This window comes from Lytechinus variegatus, chromosome 12 (genome assembly GCF_018143015.1).
Source record: "Lytechinus variegatus isolate NC3 chromosome 12, Lvar_3.0, whole genome shotgun sequence".
Classification (NCBI taxonomy): domain Eukaryota; kingdom Metazoa; phylum Echinodermata; class Echinoidea; order Temnopleuroida; family Toxopneustidae; genus Lytechinus; species Lytechinus variegatus.
In genome coordinates, this window is record NC_054751.1 from 8411231 (window position 1) to 8423512 (window position 12282).

The window sequence follows — 12282 nt, forward strand, 5'->3', positions numbered from 1 at the left end:
CTGACAATGTATACCCCATTATGTTTATTATTGACTTTTCAAATCATTCAACTTAATAGACAGTAATTCCATACATGTTCCTGTAATAATTCTTACTAATGAGTGACATTCAAGCATTTAATTTGAAAAACATTTTTTTTAATGTGAAACTGATATACATGTATAATTAAGGATGTAATGATATGTTGAACCATTTTTATTGTGTCTTTTTCATTGATACACATGACAGGCTGATTATTCCCTTTAACTTGATATGAGAAGATTTCCACGTGCAACAGATGTTTGGTGAGGACAAATAAATCATGATTCTCAGTCAGCCTTCACAAGTTCTCCCACATAATATTATACCTTTTCTATACATATACATTTAGCCAAGCCACATATGGTAATTTTTGTTTTCTCTCTGCAGTTATTACAGTATATACATCAAATCATGAATTATTGCTATGAGCAGACTGAGTGTAAATAATATAACTCTTTATTTTATAACTTTCACTTGCCATTTGAAAGAACCAATATTGGTATCAATTCTATATTCTTTAAGGGTCCTAAAATTTGGAATGCATTACCTGATGACATTAAATTAAGTGTATCACTCAATTCTTTGAAACGATTATTTAAAAAAAATATCACTTATAAAATTATCAGGCTTTGTTTGTTCAAGTATCGTGTAGGGTTTGTCTTGGGATATTAATAATTTGTATTTGTATTTATCATCTTAATTTTCTAGTTATGTTAAAATGTTTATTTTAAAATGTTTCTGCTTACATTTTGGTGGCAGCACTGTATAAGACTTGGTTCTTCTAAGCTGTCTCCACATTCTTATATTGATATTTTTGTTTATTACTATGTATATTTATGTGTTTTATGAATGAAATAAATTGAAATTGAATTGAAAATATTGTCAGTATCCCCCATCATTGTTTGGCTGCCCTGGAATATGTAATATTTCTTTGATAAAAATAAAAGAATGTGTCATATTTTGGTTTTTAATACAGGGAGTGAATCATTCTTGGAAGTACATGTATATCTGCATCATAATGTGGTTTAGACTACATTCATCTCCTGAGATAAGTTTGTGAAGTTGATTGGTTTTTAATACAAGGAGTGAATCATTCTTGGAAGTATATCTGCATCATAATGTGGTTTAGACTACATTCATCTCCTGAGAAAAGTTTGTGAAGTTGATTGGTTTTTAATACAGGGAGTGAATCATTCTTGGAAGTATATCTGCATCATAATGTGGTTTAGACTACATTCATCTCCTGAGAAAAGTTTGTGAAGTTGATTGGTTTTTAATACAGGGAGTGAATCATTCTTGGAAGTATATCTGCATCATAATGTGGTTTAGACTACATTCATCTCATGAGAAAAGTTTGTGAAGTTGATTGGTTTTCAATACAGGGAGTGAATCATTCTTGGAAGTACATGTACATTGTATATCTGCATCATAATGTGGTTTAGACTACATTCATCTCATGAGAAAAGTTTGTGAAGTTGATTGGTTTTTAATACAAGGAGTGAATCATTCTTGGAAGTATATCTGCATCATAATGTGGTTTAGACTACATTCATCTCCTGAGAAAAATTTGTGAAGTTGATTGACAGCATACGCTGTACATACATGTACATACATGGCACTTCTGTTAAAATTTACATTGCAAACATGTGAACAGAAATTGCAAATAACTATGAAAATCACTGTTTGTGAAGGCAGGAGATCAATGTAAATTTGTAGACTGACTTAAAGTGGGATCATAATTTAATTTCAGATATTTTTTTCTCATCTTCATTTTGCAATATACATGTACTTCTATAAAAGCTTTCTCTGGGAAGGGAGACATGCGATAATGAATCATTTTCAGTGAAATTTTATTGATTAATTTCAATTTTATTTTCTTTATCAAACTCTCAGATATTTTAATTGGATTGGTGATTAATTAATAAGATTAAAAATGGTTGACACATCATGCATTTGTACAAGGGTAAAATTGAGATCTAATCAATTTAGTTAAAATAGGTTTGCACCTGTAGTAAAAACTATTATAATAGACACTATCAAAATTTTATTTTTTGGACTTGTATCAAAATAATTCCTGATTTGTTTGTATAGCAACCTTTTTATATTCAGAAATAAAATCAGAATTGTTTTTATAGCGTGATGTATCCCTTTAATGCTGTCGTGAATCCAGAACATTGATTTTTTTCGTCATATTTTGCCACGTGGTGTACAGCCAGATCTGTGTTGATACTGAAGAGACCGTTGTCAGTGAACTGTGTGTGAATGAATATTGTATTTCATAACTGTGTTAGGCCAAGTCAGAGTAACATGGGATTTAATTTTGTTAAGAGGTATAGTATATAAACTTGTGTGTATTTATTTTGAGAGATCTACACTGTATATGTTTTTTTGAGCGATATTTTGAGAGATACTGTTAACCTGAGTTTGAACCTTATTTTGTTTGATATCTTTATATTTGCCTTAGGTGTTTGTGTACATTTTGATATCTTTACATTTGCCTTAGGTGTTTGTGTTCATTTTGATATTTTTATATTTGCCTTAGGTGTTTGTGTACATACAGAGTATCGTGTTTGAGAAATGAAGGGGAGATGCTGATCAATTTCATTTCCTAAGTGCTCAAATCCACTCTGCAGAGTGTTAGAGGCATAATCAAATTTCATTATTATGGAAGAAGTGTTCCACAGTGTGTTCCAGTGTGGAATACAGTGTGAATCATCGTCACACTGTTAAATGTGATCAGCTTAACAGCATGATTCACATTCCCACATAGTACACTTTGTAAAACACACTGTGTTTACACTGTTAAATGATCACATAAATGTGAATCATGACTTCACATAATCCACAGTGTGCATTAATACATTGTTCTCCCAGCAAGGAATATGCCCATTTATTTGTAAAAATGAGAATTTAATCATCTCTTGTTGTCTGTGATCTCACTCAGATTCACAGAAAATCTCACACATTGCTGGTCTTTGAACTTGGCATCTCTGGAAAAAATCATGAATGGTACTGCCGCTGCTTAAATGTTTTGTACTGTACATGTAACTATCCATTTTCCAAATTTTTAAGATGCAAATTGATTAAACACCAAATTGATATTAGTTCTAATAATTTTTTCCTTTTTATGTATTTTTATCTAGGGCTCTACCATTATAATTATCAAGCATCATTGAATAATTTTATGCTTTTTATTAATTTTTATTAAACATTTCATGTGCCCTTTTTTCTTTGCTTCTCAGATTGGATGTCTATAGAAAGATCCCTAAGGATCTCACACAACCAACCTATGCAGGAGCATTTGGTATGTTATTAAGGATTATTCCATCGTAAAGTACTTCTCATCTTCGCTGTCTCATCTTCACTGTATCTTCTCCTTTTTCTTCTCTTTATCCTTCTCCTCCTCCTCTTCCTCCCCCTCCTCCATCCTCGTCTTATAATGAGATTTTAAGTTAAAATATAAAGTTTAAATTTTGAGTCAAAAGGTCAAAGATGACATCTCATTTTATATGCATACTGGTTGACACACGTGGGGTTCCAGGTCCGCTGGCAATTCTTTTTTTCATTATCATTCTTTTTTAAACCATTCCTTTTACCACAATACATTGATTCACATACATGTACATGTAGATTATTAAACTCATTTGATAAATGAAGAATTAATAATTAATTTGTAGCGCCATTTAATTATTCAAACGAAAAATTACCTGTTCATGAGCATATATCTTTGGAACTGGTATATGCTTAATTTTACTGGAAGTAATATTCATTTTCTTGTATTGTTGAAAATTTACTATATTCAATGTACTACAATAACTGTATGCCTATTTTCTCTTTCTTTCATCCAGTGTCTCTATTGAGTATGTTGTTCATCACATTTTTACTACTGTCAGAGTTTATGTCATTTATCAGACCGGATGTGTAAGTATTAAACTGTGTATCACATTAATGGCCCTGATTTTCCAAGATCCATTGACTTTTGTAATCTATGGCTTGAAATGTTTCTTACATTATTTTACCTATATTGGACTGAATTAATTGGACAAAAGATTCTGTAACAAAATAATTCCATTTTGACAATTTTGCATGAAAAATTAGAAAATGTTTTCCATCAAGTTATTGCCAATGATTTTTCCATCGAAATGCGTAATTTGAGGGAGGTCGTAAAAAAACTGATGTATTTCATTTGCATAACATACTAAAATAGAAGCATACAGCTTTCCATTGTTATAGTAACAAGTTTTGTAAAATATGAAAGGGGCCCTGTTTTTTATAGTGTTTGAATTATTGATTGTACCTGTATTATCAGTGGGAGCAATAGTGTTGGTCATTTGCGCCTTTAATCAGAGGGTTGTCATTTGTGGGTTCATATCTCAGCTACAGAATTATTTCTTTCAGAAAGAAATTTATCTATATATTGTGCTGCTTGACTTAGGTGTAGAAAATAGGTAACAGTTAAGAATATCGATGTATGACAGGATGGTGGCTAGGCTAATGCCAGGGTAATACTGACAATTAGCAGTGCCTTGCCTACATGTACTCTGCAAAGTTTAAAATGTGCGTTATGACTGTGTTGTTTTTGCTGTTATCACCATCGTCATCATTTTCATCATTAGGCTATTATCATCATCATTCTCATTATCTTTAACATTATCATCATCATCGGCATCATTATATTCATCATCATTATTATCATTCATCATCATAATCAGCTTCATCATCATCATCACATCATCATCATTACATTATTATCATTCATCATCATCATAACATCATCATTACATCATCATCTACATCATTATCATTCATTATCATTGTTATCATCATCATCATTATTTATTTATTGTTGTTATTTATTATTCTAGAGTAAGTGAGCTGTATGTTGATAACCCTGGTGAAGTAGAGAGACTGTCTGTACGAGTTAATCTTTCATTACCAAAACTCAGCTGTGGAGGTGAGTAGAAATTTCTAGATCCACACTAAGATTAGGAATAAGGATCGACAGAATCATGAAGAAAATCATTTGATAACATGAGGAGTCTCTTTTCTGAACAATTTTAATCACTGATCTGTGGAGAGATATAATCTTGATAACCGACTGTAGTATTTAACACGCAATCTCAATGATTGCGCATCAATTGAGCTATCGCTATACTGCATTCAATGATAAATTCAATTGCAAAGATTGTCGCTTGTAATTCTTTATGAAACACTCACCCCCCCCCCCCAGGTTTCCGCAAGTTAACATATTCAAAAGGGAGTTCACTCTGATGTCACAGTTATAACGTTTCTCTGACATTTGGTATTAGGAGCCAAATGAGAAGTAGCGACTTAAGTTTCACAACTCATATTGTACTTGATGTTTGATATATATGTTCTTTGATATAATATGTGTGTCAATAGGATGTGAATATGTTTAATCCTTTGGAGCTTTAGGTGCCAACTATTTACTTATAAAAATATTTTAAAAATTGATGCACAAGGAGCTGATGCTTATTACATCACAATTTATGTTTATTTATGTTTATTAGAAATTACTATCTCATTTTTAAGAAAATACCAAATGGTTTAGTTATCACATTTTTTTAAAGTTCTTTAAAAATTAATCTGGTGTGATGTACTCCACGATCTATAGCATTTTATGCATAAGGGCTATAAGGCTTGCTGTATTATGAGACAATTCTAGTGGTACTTGTCAAATTATGTTGTGAAGAAATTTTATCAAACATATTAACCAAATGGGTTTGCTAACTAAAAGAAAGGTTGTCTTCCAAAGAATTATTAGAGAAATTGTATTATTTTATGGCATGAATACTTAGACTTGAATTGATAAGTTGAGTCCCTGGATTGAAGCTTCCCTGACATTGCAACACATAATGGATTTCAAGGTTTGTGGAACTTCAGATTTTGTTTAATGCTGACATTGATGAACAATCATACTAGAGACACAACAGGTCTTCATTCCAGCTCATACAGTATTTATTTGTTGCTGTGTTAGGGGAGTCTCCAGTCTGTCAAGGAGGGTATTCCTTAAAAGTACATGTATGCCTACAATTTTTAATATGTTAAGTAAGTCATTTGAAACAGGATTTCAAAATGGATTGATGTGTCAGTGTGTTAGAATTCAAATCAAGTGTTTTCATTCATTGAATTATATATGCAATTTACATTTTTCTTTTTCCTTATTTTCTTTGCAGTTGTCGGGTTAGATATACAAGATGATATGGGACGACATGAAGTAGGATACGTAGACAACACAAAGAAAATTCCTATCAACAATGGTCTAGGATGTCTTTTCTATAGTGATTTTACAATTAACAAAGTGAGTACTGAATAAAATAATAATAGTCAGTTCTTGTATAGTGCATAACACATTATGAATAACGTCTCTATGCACTTCCAAATATTATTACCCTGGCTGTATCTCAAGCAGCTTTTACGCGCTCGGCATTTCAAGGAATAAATTCCTGCCAGGTACCCATTCACCTCACCTGGGTCGAGTGCAGCACAATGTGGATTCATTTCTTGCTGAAGGAAACTAAAGTTATTCTCCTTTGCCTTTATGGTTTATTACCTTCCACAGTTAGTAAATTAGCTCCTTGTTGACTTACCGCCCTTTCACACGGTTAAAAAAAAATTGTAATTTGAATGATGATTCCAGTGAAAAATAAGGCTAATGACGCATATATAGCACGTGTGAAACCAAACTAGAACATGATTAGAATCACGAACGCTTATCACAGTCACGATAACAATAGCAATCATCTTTACAATGATGAGTCAAGATTCACGTGTGAAAAGGCCATATATGTCTCACTCTTCTCAGATGAATATTGATTTACTAGATAACTTAGTCAGGGATGTGCCTCCCTGTCATGTCCCCGTTTTAACTGAGCTAAAATGTCCTGTGAAAAAAAAAAATCATGCATGTATCTAGACTGACTACTACCATGGCACAATACCTTTATATAATTATGTAAACTATTATTTTGTTTGTGAATCAATTTTCCTGAATTGATTTTGATTTGGATTGGGTTTACATTGAATATGAAGGGAGATGACTATTTCTTCAATTTGATTTGCCATTTTCCCAACTTTGCTATTATACTCTCTTTCTACTGCTCTTTTGTTTTGTTTACGAGTAATATACTAACCTTGGAGAGTTGCACATGGTCTAGTGGTTCTGTTCCTTGCCTTTTAATCAAGAGGTTCGTGGGTTCATATCTAATGTATAGCATCATTTGCTCCAGCAGTAAGTTTATCGGCTTAGTGCTACTTTCTACCCAGGTGAGGTAAATGGGGACCAGGAATTTAGTCCTTGAAACTCAAAGCACTTATCAGCTGCCCTGCTTGAGTCAGGGTTATTTTGCTGTATTAATGTTGATTGTTTTAAGGACTTATGATAAATTTTTGATAAGCGCTATATAAGCAATTATTATTATTTTTATTAACTTTCAAATTTTTGTTTTGTGCCTTCAGGTGCCTGGTAATTTCCATGTTTCTACTCATGCTGTAGGAATGAATCAACCTCAATCACCTGATTTTACACATATCATCCATGAAGTGTCCTTTGGTGATGATCTCCAAGTAAGTATTGTCTCATAATTCACATTGATTTAGCTATTTATTCTAAAGAGGTTCAGTATACAATAAACATATTTAAAGTGTTCAAGTTCTCCCTTGGTTTAGATATTTAAATTTTGATTGTGAATTCAGGTGATAAAATGTTTCAATCAAAGTTTGTTTCTCTGGGCTCACTCACTGAACATTGAAGTGTCGTCATGTACATTAGCATGAAGGAGTGCATTTTGTGCATTAAGCACAACTATATGCACATGAGCGTGTAGGGCTCCATCCATGTATTTATGTATTATTTTGGGGACTCCATTGATTTGTATGGCATGAAGTTATATCAAATTTCTATCCAGTTACATTTTATTCAATTACCATAAAAAACCACAAGTTCCCCATAATAATAAACTACACTATGAATGGGGGTGGGGGGGGGGTAGTCCTTACTACTTGTCACAGTGTACTTACTATATTGCCAATTTGAGATTTAGGAAATCTCAGTGATTTTTTTTTAATAGTCATAACTTTTATCCTATTCCAATTATTTTAAGGCTTTCACCATTCAGTTGTTTTTTTCTATTTCACACAAATCATCTTGTTACCAAGGTTTGAATCCATTTTCCTGGAAATTAGATATTTTTGACTGGACTGAACTGAATTAGTTACCTTTCTAGATTCTCTCACCAGTGTTTGTTTTGTAGCAAGTCTACTTTTAAGATTTTTTTTGTATGTATTGATTTTCATTAAATTCATTTTATTTTTCGCATGCCCTTCTTTTTTTTTGTTATTTTAGAATAAGAGTTTGGGTGCATCATTCAATCCCTTGGCAGGAAAAGATAGAACAGATAGTAAAAGTGAGTATATTTATTTGCTTCCTAAGACGATTAGTCACATTGGTTATATAGATGGACAATAATGTCAAAGAAGAAGAAGGAAACATGCGCTTGGTGCTTTTACCATTCAAAAGCAAAGCAATAGAAATGCTAATGCATTTAGATTATCAACAGAGTAAAGTAGTTTGTCAAATTCCATTGAAATTTTGACTACACAAAGGGATACTTGGTTCAGCAGACAACATTCAACACCAGCGCTCAACACAAACTGCCAGGAATGCGTCATATTTTCTGAGGTCAATCCCACCCAGCATTATTTCAAGCACAGTGTTGCGGCTGGTGTTGGTGTAGTCACAACACCAACAACAGATTTCAACTCCATGCTTGAAGTCACCCATACTTCTGTATGGGGGGGGGTATTTCTCCAGCTTACTTAATTCTCTTGAAAGTTACTACATTTGATCAGTGGGTCCAGGTCTCAAATTTCAAAGCGACGTCATTGATTTCTTTTGGCATGACAGTGATATGCACTTACAAATTACTAGCAGCAAGATATAAGAAATGCTTTTCAGGGAATTATTTGAAATTTCATATATAATCAAAGTAGGGTTTTTTATGACCCATTTACCCTCGTGTAAATTGAAAATCATCTGAAAATTTTTCAATTTTTCTTTATTGTTGTCCTGTTGCATAAATTTCTCTTGACTATTTATTTACAGGTGACTTGTCCCATGATTACCATATGAAGATTGTACCTACAGTCTATGAGGATCTTTGGGGGAACAAGAATATTTCTTACCAGTATACCTATGCTTATAAGGTCAGTTTAATCATCATGATCTTCTTCATCGTCATGACGATACTACTTCTTTTCATGATTATGCTAATGGTTGTAATTACGATGATTGTAATTTTTAAAAAATAAAGATAGATTTTGTAACAATAATGATGACGATGAAGGCAACAAGTGTTGATAATATTGCTAATAGATAATAAATGAAATTGATTGATTATAACAACAACAAAAATGATAACAATAATAATCATAATATTGATATCAGTTGCATTAGATCATTACTCATGTGGGTAAGTACTGTTCTTTTAATCACCATCGTCCTAGCTGTCAGGGAACAAAACACTCCCATGACATATTTTTAAGATAATAATATACTATACAGATATTGCCTACCTAGAGTTTGAATATAACATTTCCTCTCCCCGATGGAGTTATATTTTTCCCAAGGGAATATATTTTGCCCGAAGCGCACAGCGCTGAGGGAAAATATCCCGAGGGGAAAATATAGCTTCGGAGGGGAGTTGAAATGTTATTTATTAAAACGATAGACCAGGCAATATCTGTTATATTATATAGTATATGTGGATTCGCCATCAGAAATTGCATTCATCATCTGGTTCAAGAACGAAATTCTTGCTACAGCTCTGATCCGTCTACGTCATAATAGTTTTTTTTTAAAAATACATCAAGTGCGTTCTTCATGCAATCGACGCGTTAACACTAGCGCGACTTGTTGCGCAACTTGTATGCAGCGAGTGACGTCACCTTAGTGGATATAACGCCGCAATTGAAAATACTACGCAGTATATTCCCTGAGGTGACGTCAAAACCTAGAATATAACAAATGCGATCCTCGCAGCTATGGTCACGTGATGGCGTATTGACCTATCACTGATTCGAATCTACATAACCTATGTAATATTAATAAGATACTGGTACTAATATTGATGAACACTGGATGTTAAAAACTACATTTTCTGCATATTGTTTTATTTGTAGAATTATGCATCCTACGGCCATGGTAGAAGGGTTTTACCAGCGATATGGTTCAGATATGATATTAGTCCTATTACAGTCAAATATCATGAAAAGAGAGCTCCATTCTATACTTTCATCACAACAGTAAGTATATTTACTATTTCCCATTTCACATTCAAAATATATTTTACTTTGTTTTATTATTGTAAAGTAAATTGTTTTAATTTGTCTATTAAGTTGATACTGCATGGTGTGAAGACAAGGAAATATTCTGTAACCTCAAACCTTTATCTTTAATCATACAAGGTATTAATTTTTAAAAAGGGGTCAATTGAAAATTGCCTCACAACTAAAATTCCTAAAGTACATGAAAAATTAATGAATGCATGAGCAAGACAAACCAAGAGGATAAGGGGGTATCAAAAGAAAATTTGGTATTTGGTAAAAAGACCTTAAAGGGGAACACCAGGCTGAAAGTAATGTGACTTGGAGAGACAAACAAAACTCATCAAAACAGACAATAAAAAAGTTATTACATTGTAAGGTTTAGCGTTATTTTAGTGAAGTAGTTCTATGCATGTCTTCATGAATATGTGGGGCCAACCTTAAAGGTCAAGTCCACCTCAGAAAAGTGTTGATTTGAATCAATAGAGGAAAATCAGACAAGCACAATGCTGAAAATTTCATCAAAATCGGATGTAAGATAAGAAAGTTATGGCATTTCAAAGTTTCGCTTATTTTTAACAAATAGTTATATGAACGAGCCAGTTACATCCAAATGAGAGAGTCGATGATGTCACTCACTCACTATTTCTTTTGTTTTTTATTGTTTGAGTTATACAATCTTTCAATTTTTACGAATTTGATGATTAGGACCTCCTTGCCTGAAGCACAAAATTTTAAAATAATGGAATTCCAGTATTCCACGTGTTCAGGGAGGAATGAAACTTCATTTCACATGACAATGACGAGAAAATAAAAATATTTCATATAATAAAATACAAAAGAAATAGTGAGTGAGTGATGTCATCAGTTCCTCATTTGCATACCGACCAAGATGTGCATATAACTTTTGTGAAATGAAGCGAAACTCTAAAATGCCATAACTTTCTTATTTTATATCCGATTTTGATGAAATTTTCAGTGTTATGCTTATTGAATTTTTCTCTTTTTATGCAAATCAAGTTCTTGTTGGGGTGGACTTGTCCTTTAAATGTCACCATACAGAAGATGTGACGAGGGCTCGAACCTCAAACAACTGCATCAGTCCTTTCCCTGGTGATGCTTGTATTACAGCCACATGTCACAATGCCTGATTAATTTATTAGGTTGTCTCAACATCTTTTTTATCTGTTCATGTTTTGGGGGTTTTGTTTCATTTCAGGTTTGTGCTATAGTTGGAGGAACCTTCACCGTAGCGGGAATCTTTGATTCAATGATCTTCACCGCAGCTGAAGTCTTCCGGAAAGCAGAATTAGGAAAATTAAGTTAACCATTCACCATCATTACATCTCGAGCTGTATATATTTTCTTTTCCTCTTTCATGTTTTTATTTAGACTCCTTAGATATTGTCAGTGGCCTGTATTCTGAAGCCGGGTTTCATTTAAACTCTGGTCTAAAGATGTGGTTTAATTCTGGAAAGCTTATTATGATGTACATGTAAATCTCTAACAGAAGTGGTTCATTTGACACTCTAAGCATTCCTAACTGTTTAGGAAGGATAGATGAAATGAAGGTCTTCACCATGAATGAATTAGAAAAGAAGGCAGTAAGCATAAGAAATAATGTAAACAAAACATTTTTGGCTTTCCATAATTTTAGTACAGAGTTTCCATGGATGAATGAATTAGGAAAGAACACAGTAGGCATACAAAATAATGTAAACAAAACATGTTGACATTTTTTGGCTTTCCATAATTTTAGTACAGAGTTAATCCATGGTGTGTTAAACTGGACTTCTGAATAGAGGCCTTAGAGTTTATCAATGGTAGGGTAGCAATATCAGCTTTAGATGAATTTAAAAACTTGCAGTCATTCTTGAGAGTGAAATATTTGTGGAAGCAGGAAGAAAATTACAGAG

At 32.8% G+C, this 12282-nt stretch overlaps 1 protein-coding gene across 1 annotated transcript; it reads left to right on the top strand.

The window, feature by feature from the left end:
• The first annotated feature begins 2279 nt into the window (after positions 1-2279).
• LOC121425011 (endoplasmic reticulum-Golgi intermediate compartment protein 1-like) lies at positions 2280-12059 on the top strand. Its single transcript, XM_041620942.1, has 10 exons — positions 2280-2352; positions 3265-3326; positions 3871-3943; positions 4888-4976; positions 6220-6344; positions 7502-7609; positions 8388-8448; positions 9147-9247; positions 10223-10345; positions 11586-12059. Exons 1-10 carry the CDS (start codon positions 2285-2287, stop codon positions 11691-11693), a joined length of 918 nt encoding a protein of 305 aa, XP_041476876.1. The 5' UTR covers positions 2280-2284; the 3' UTR covers positions 11694-12059.
• Positions 12060-12282: the final 223 nt, after the last annotated feature.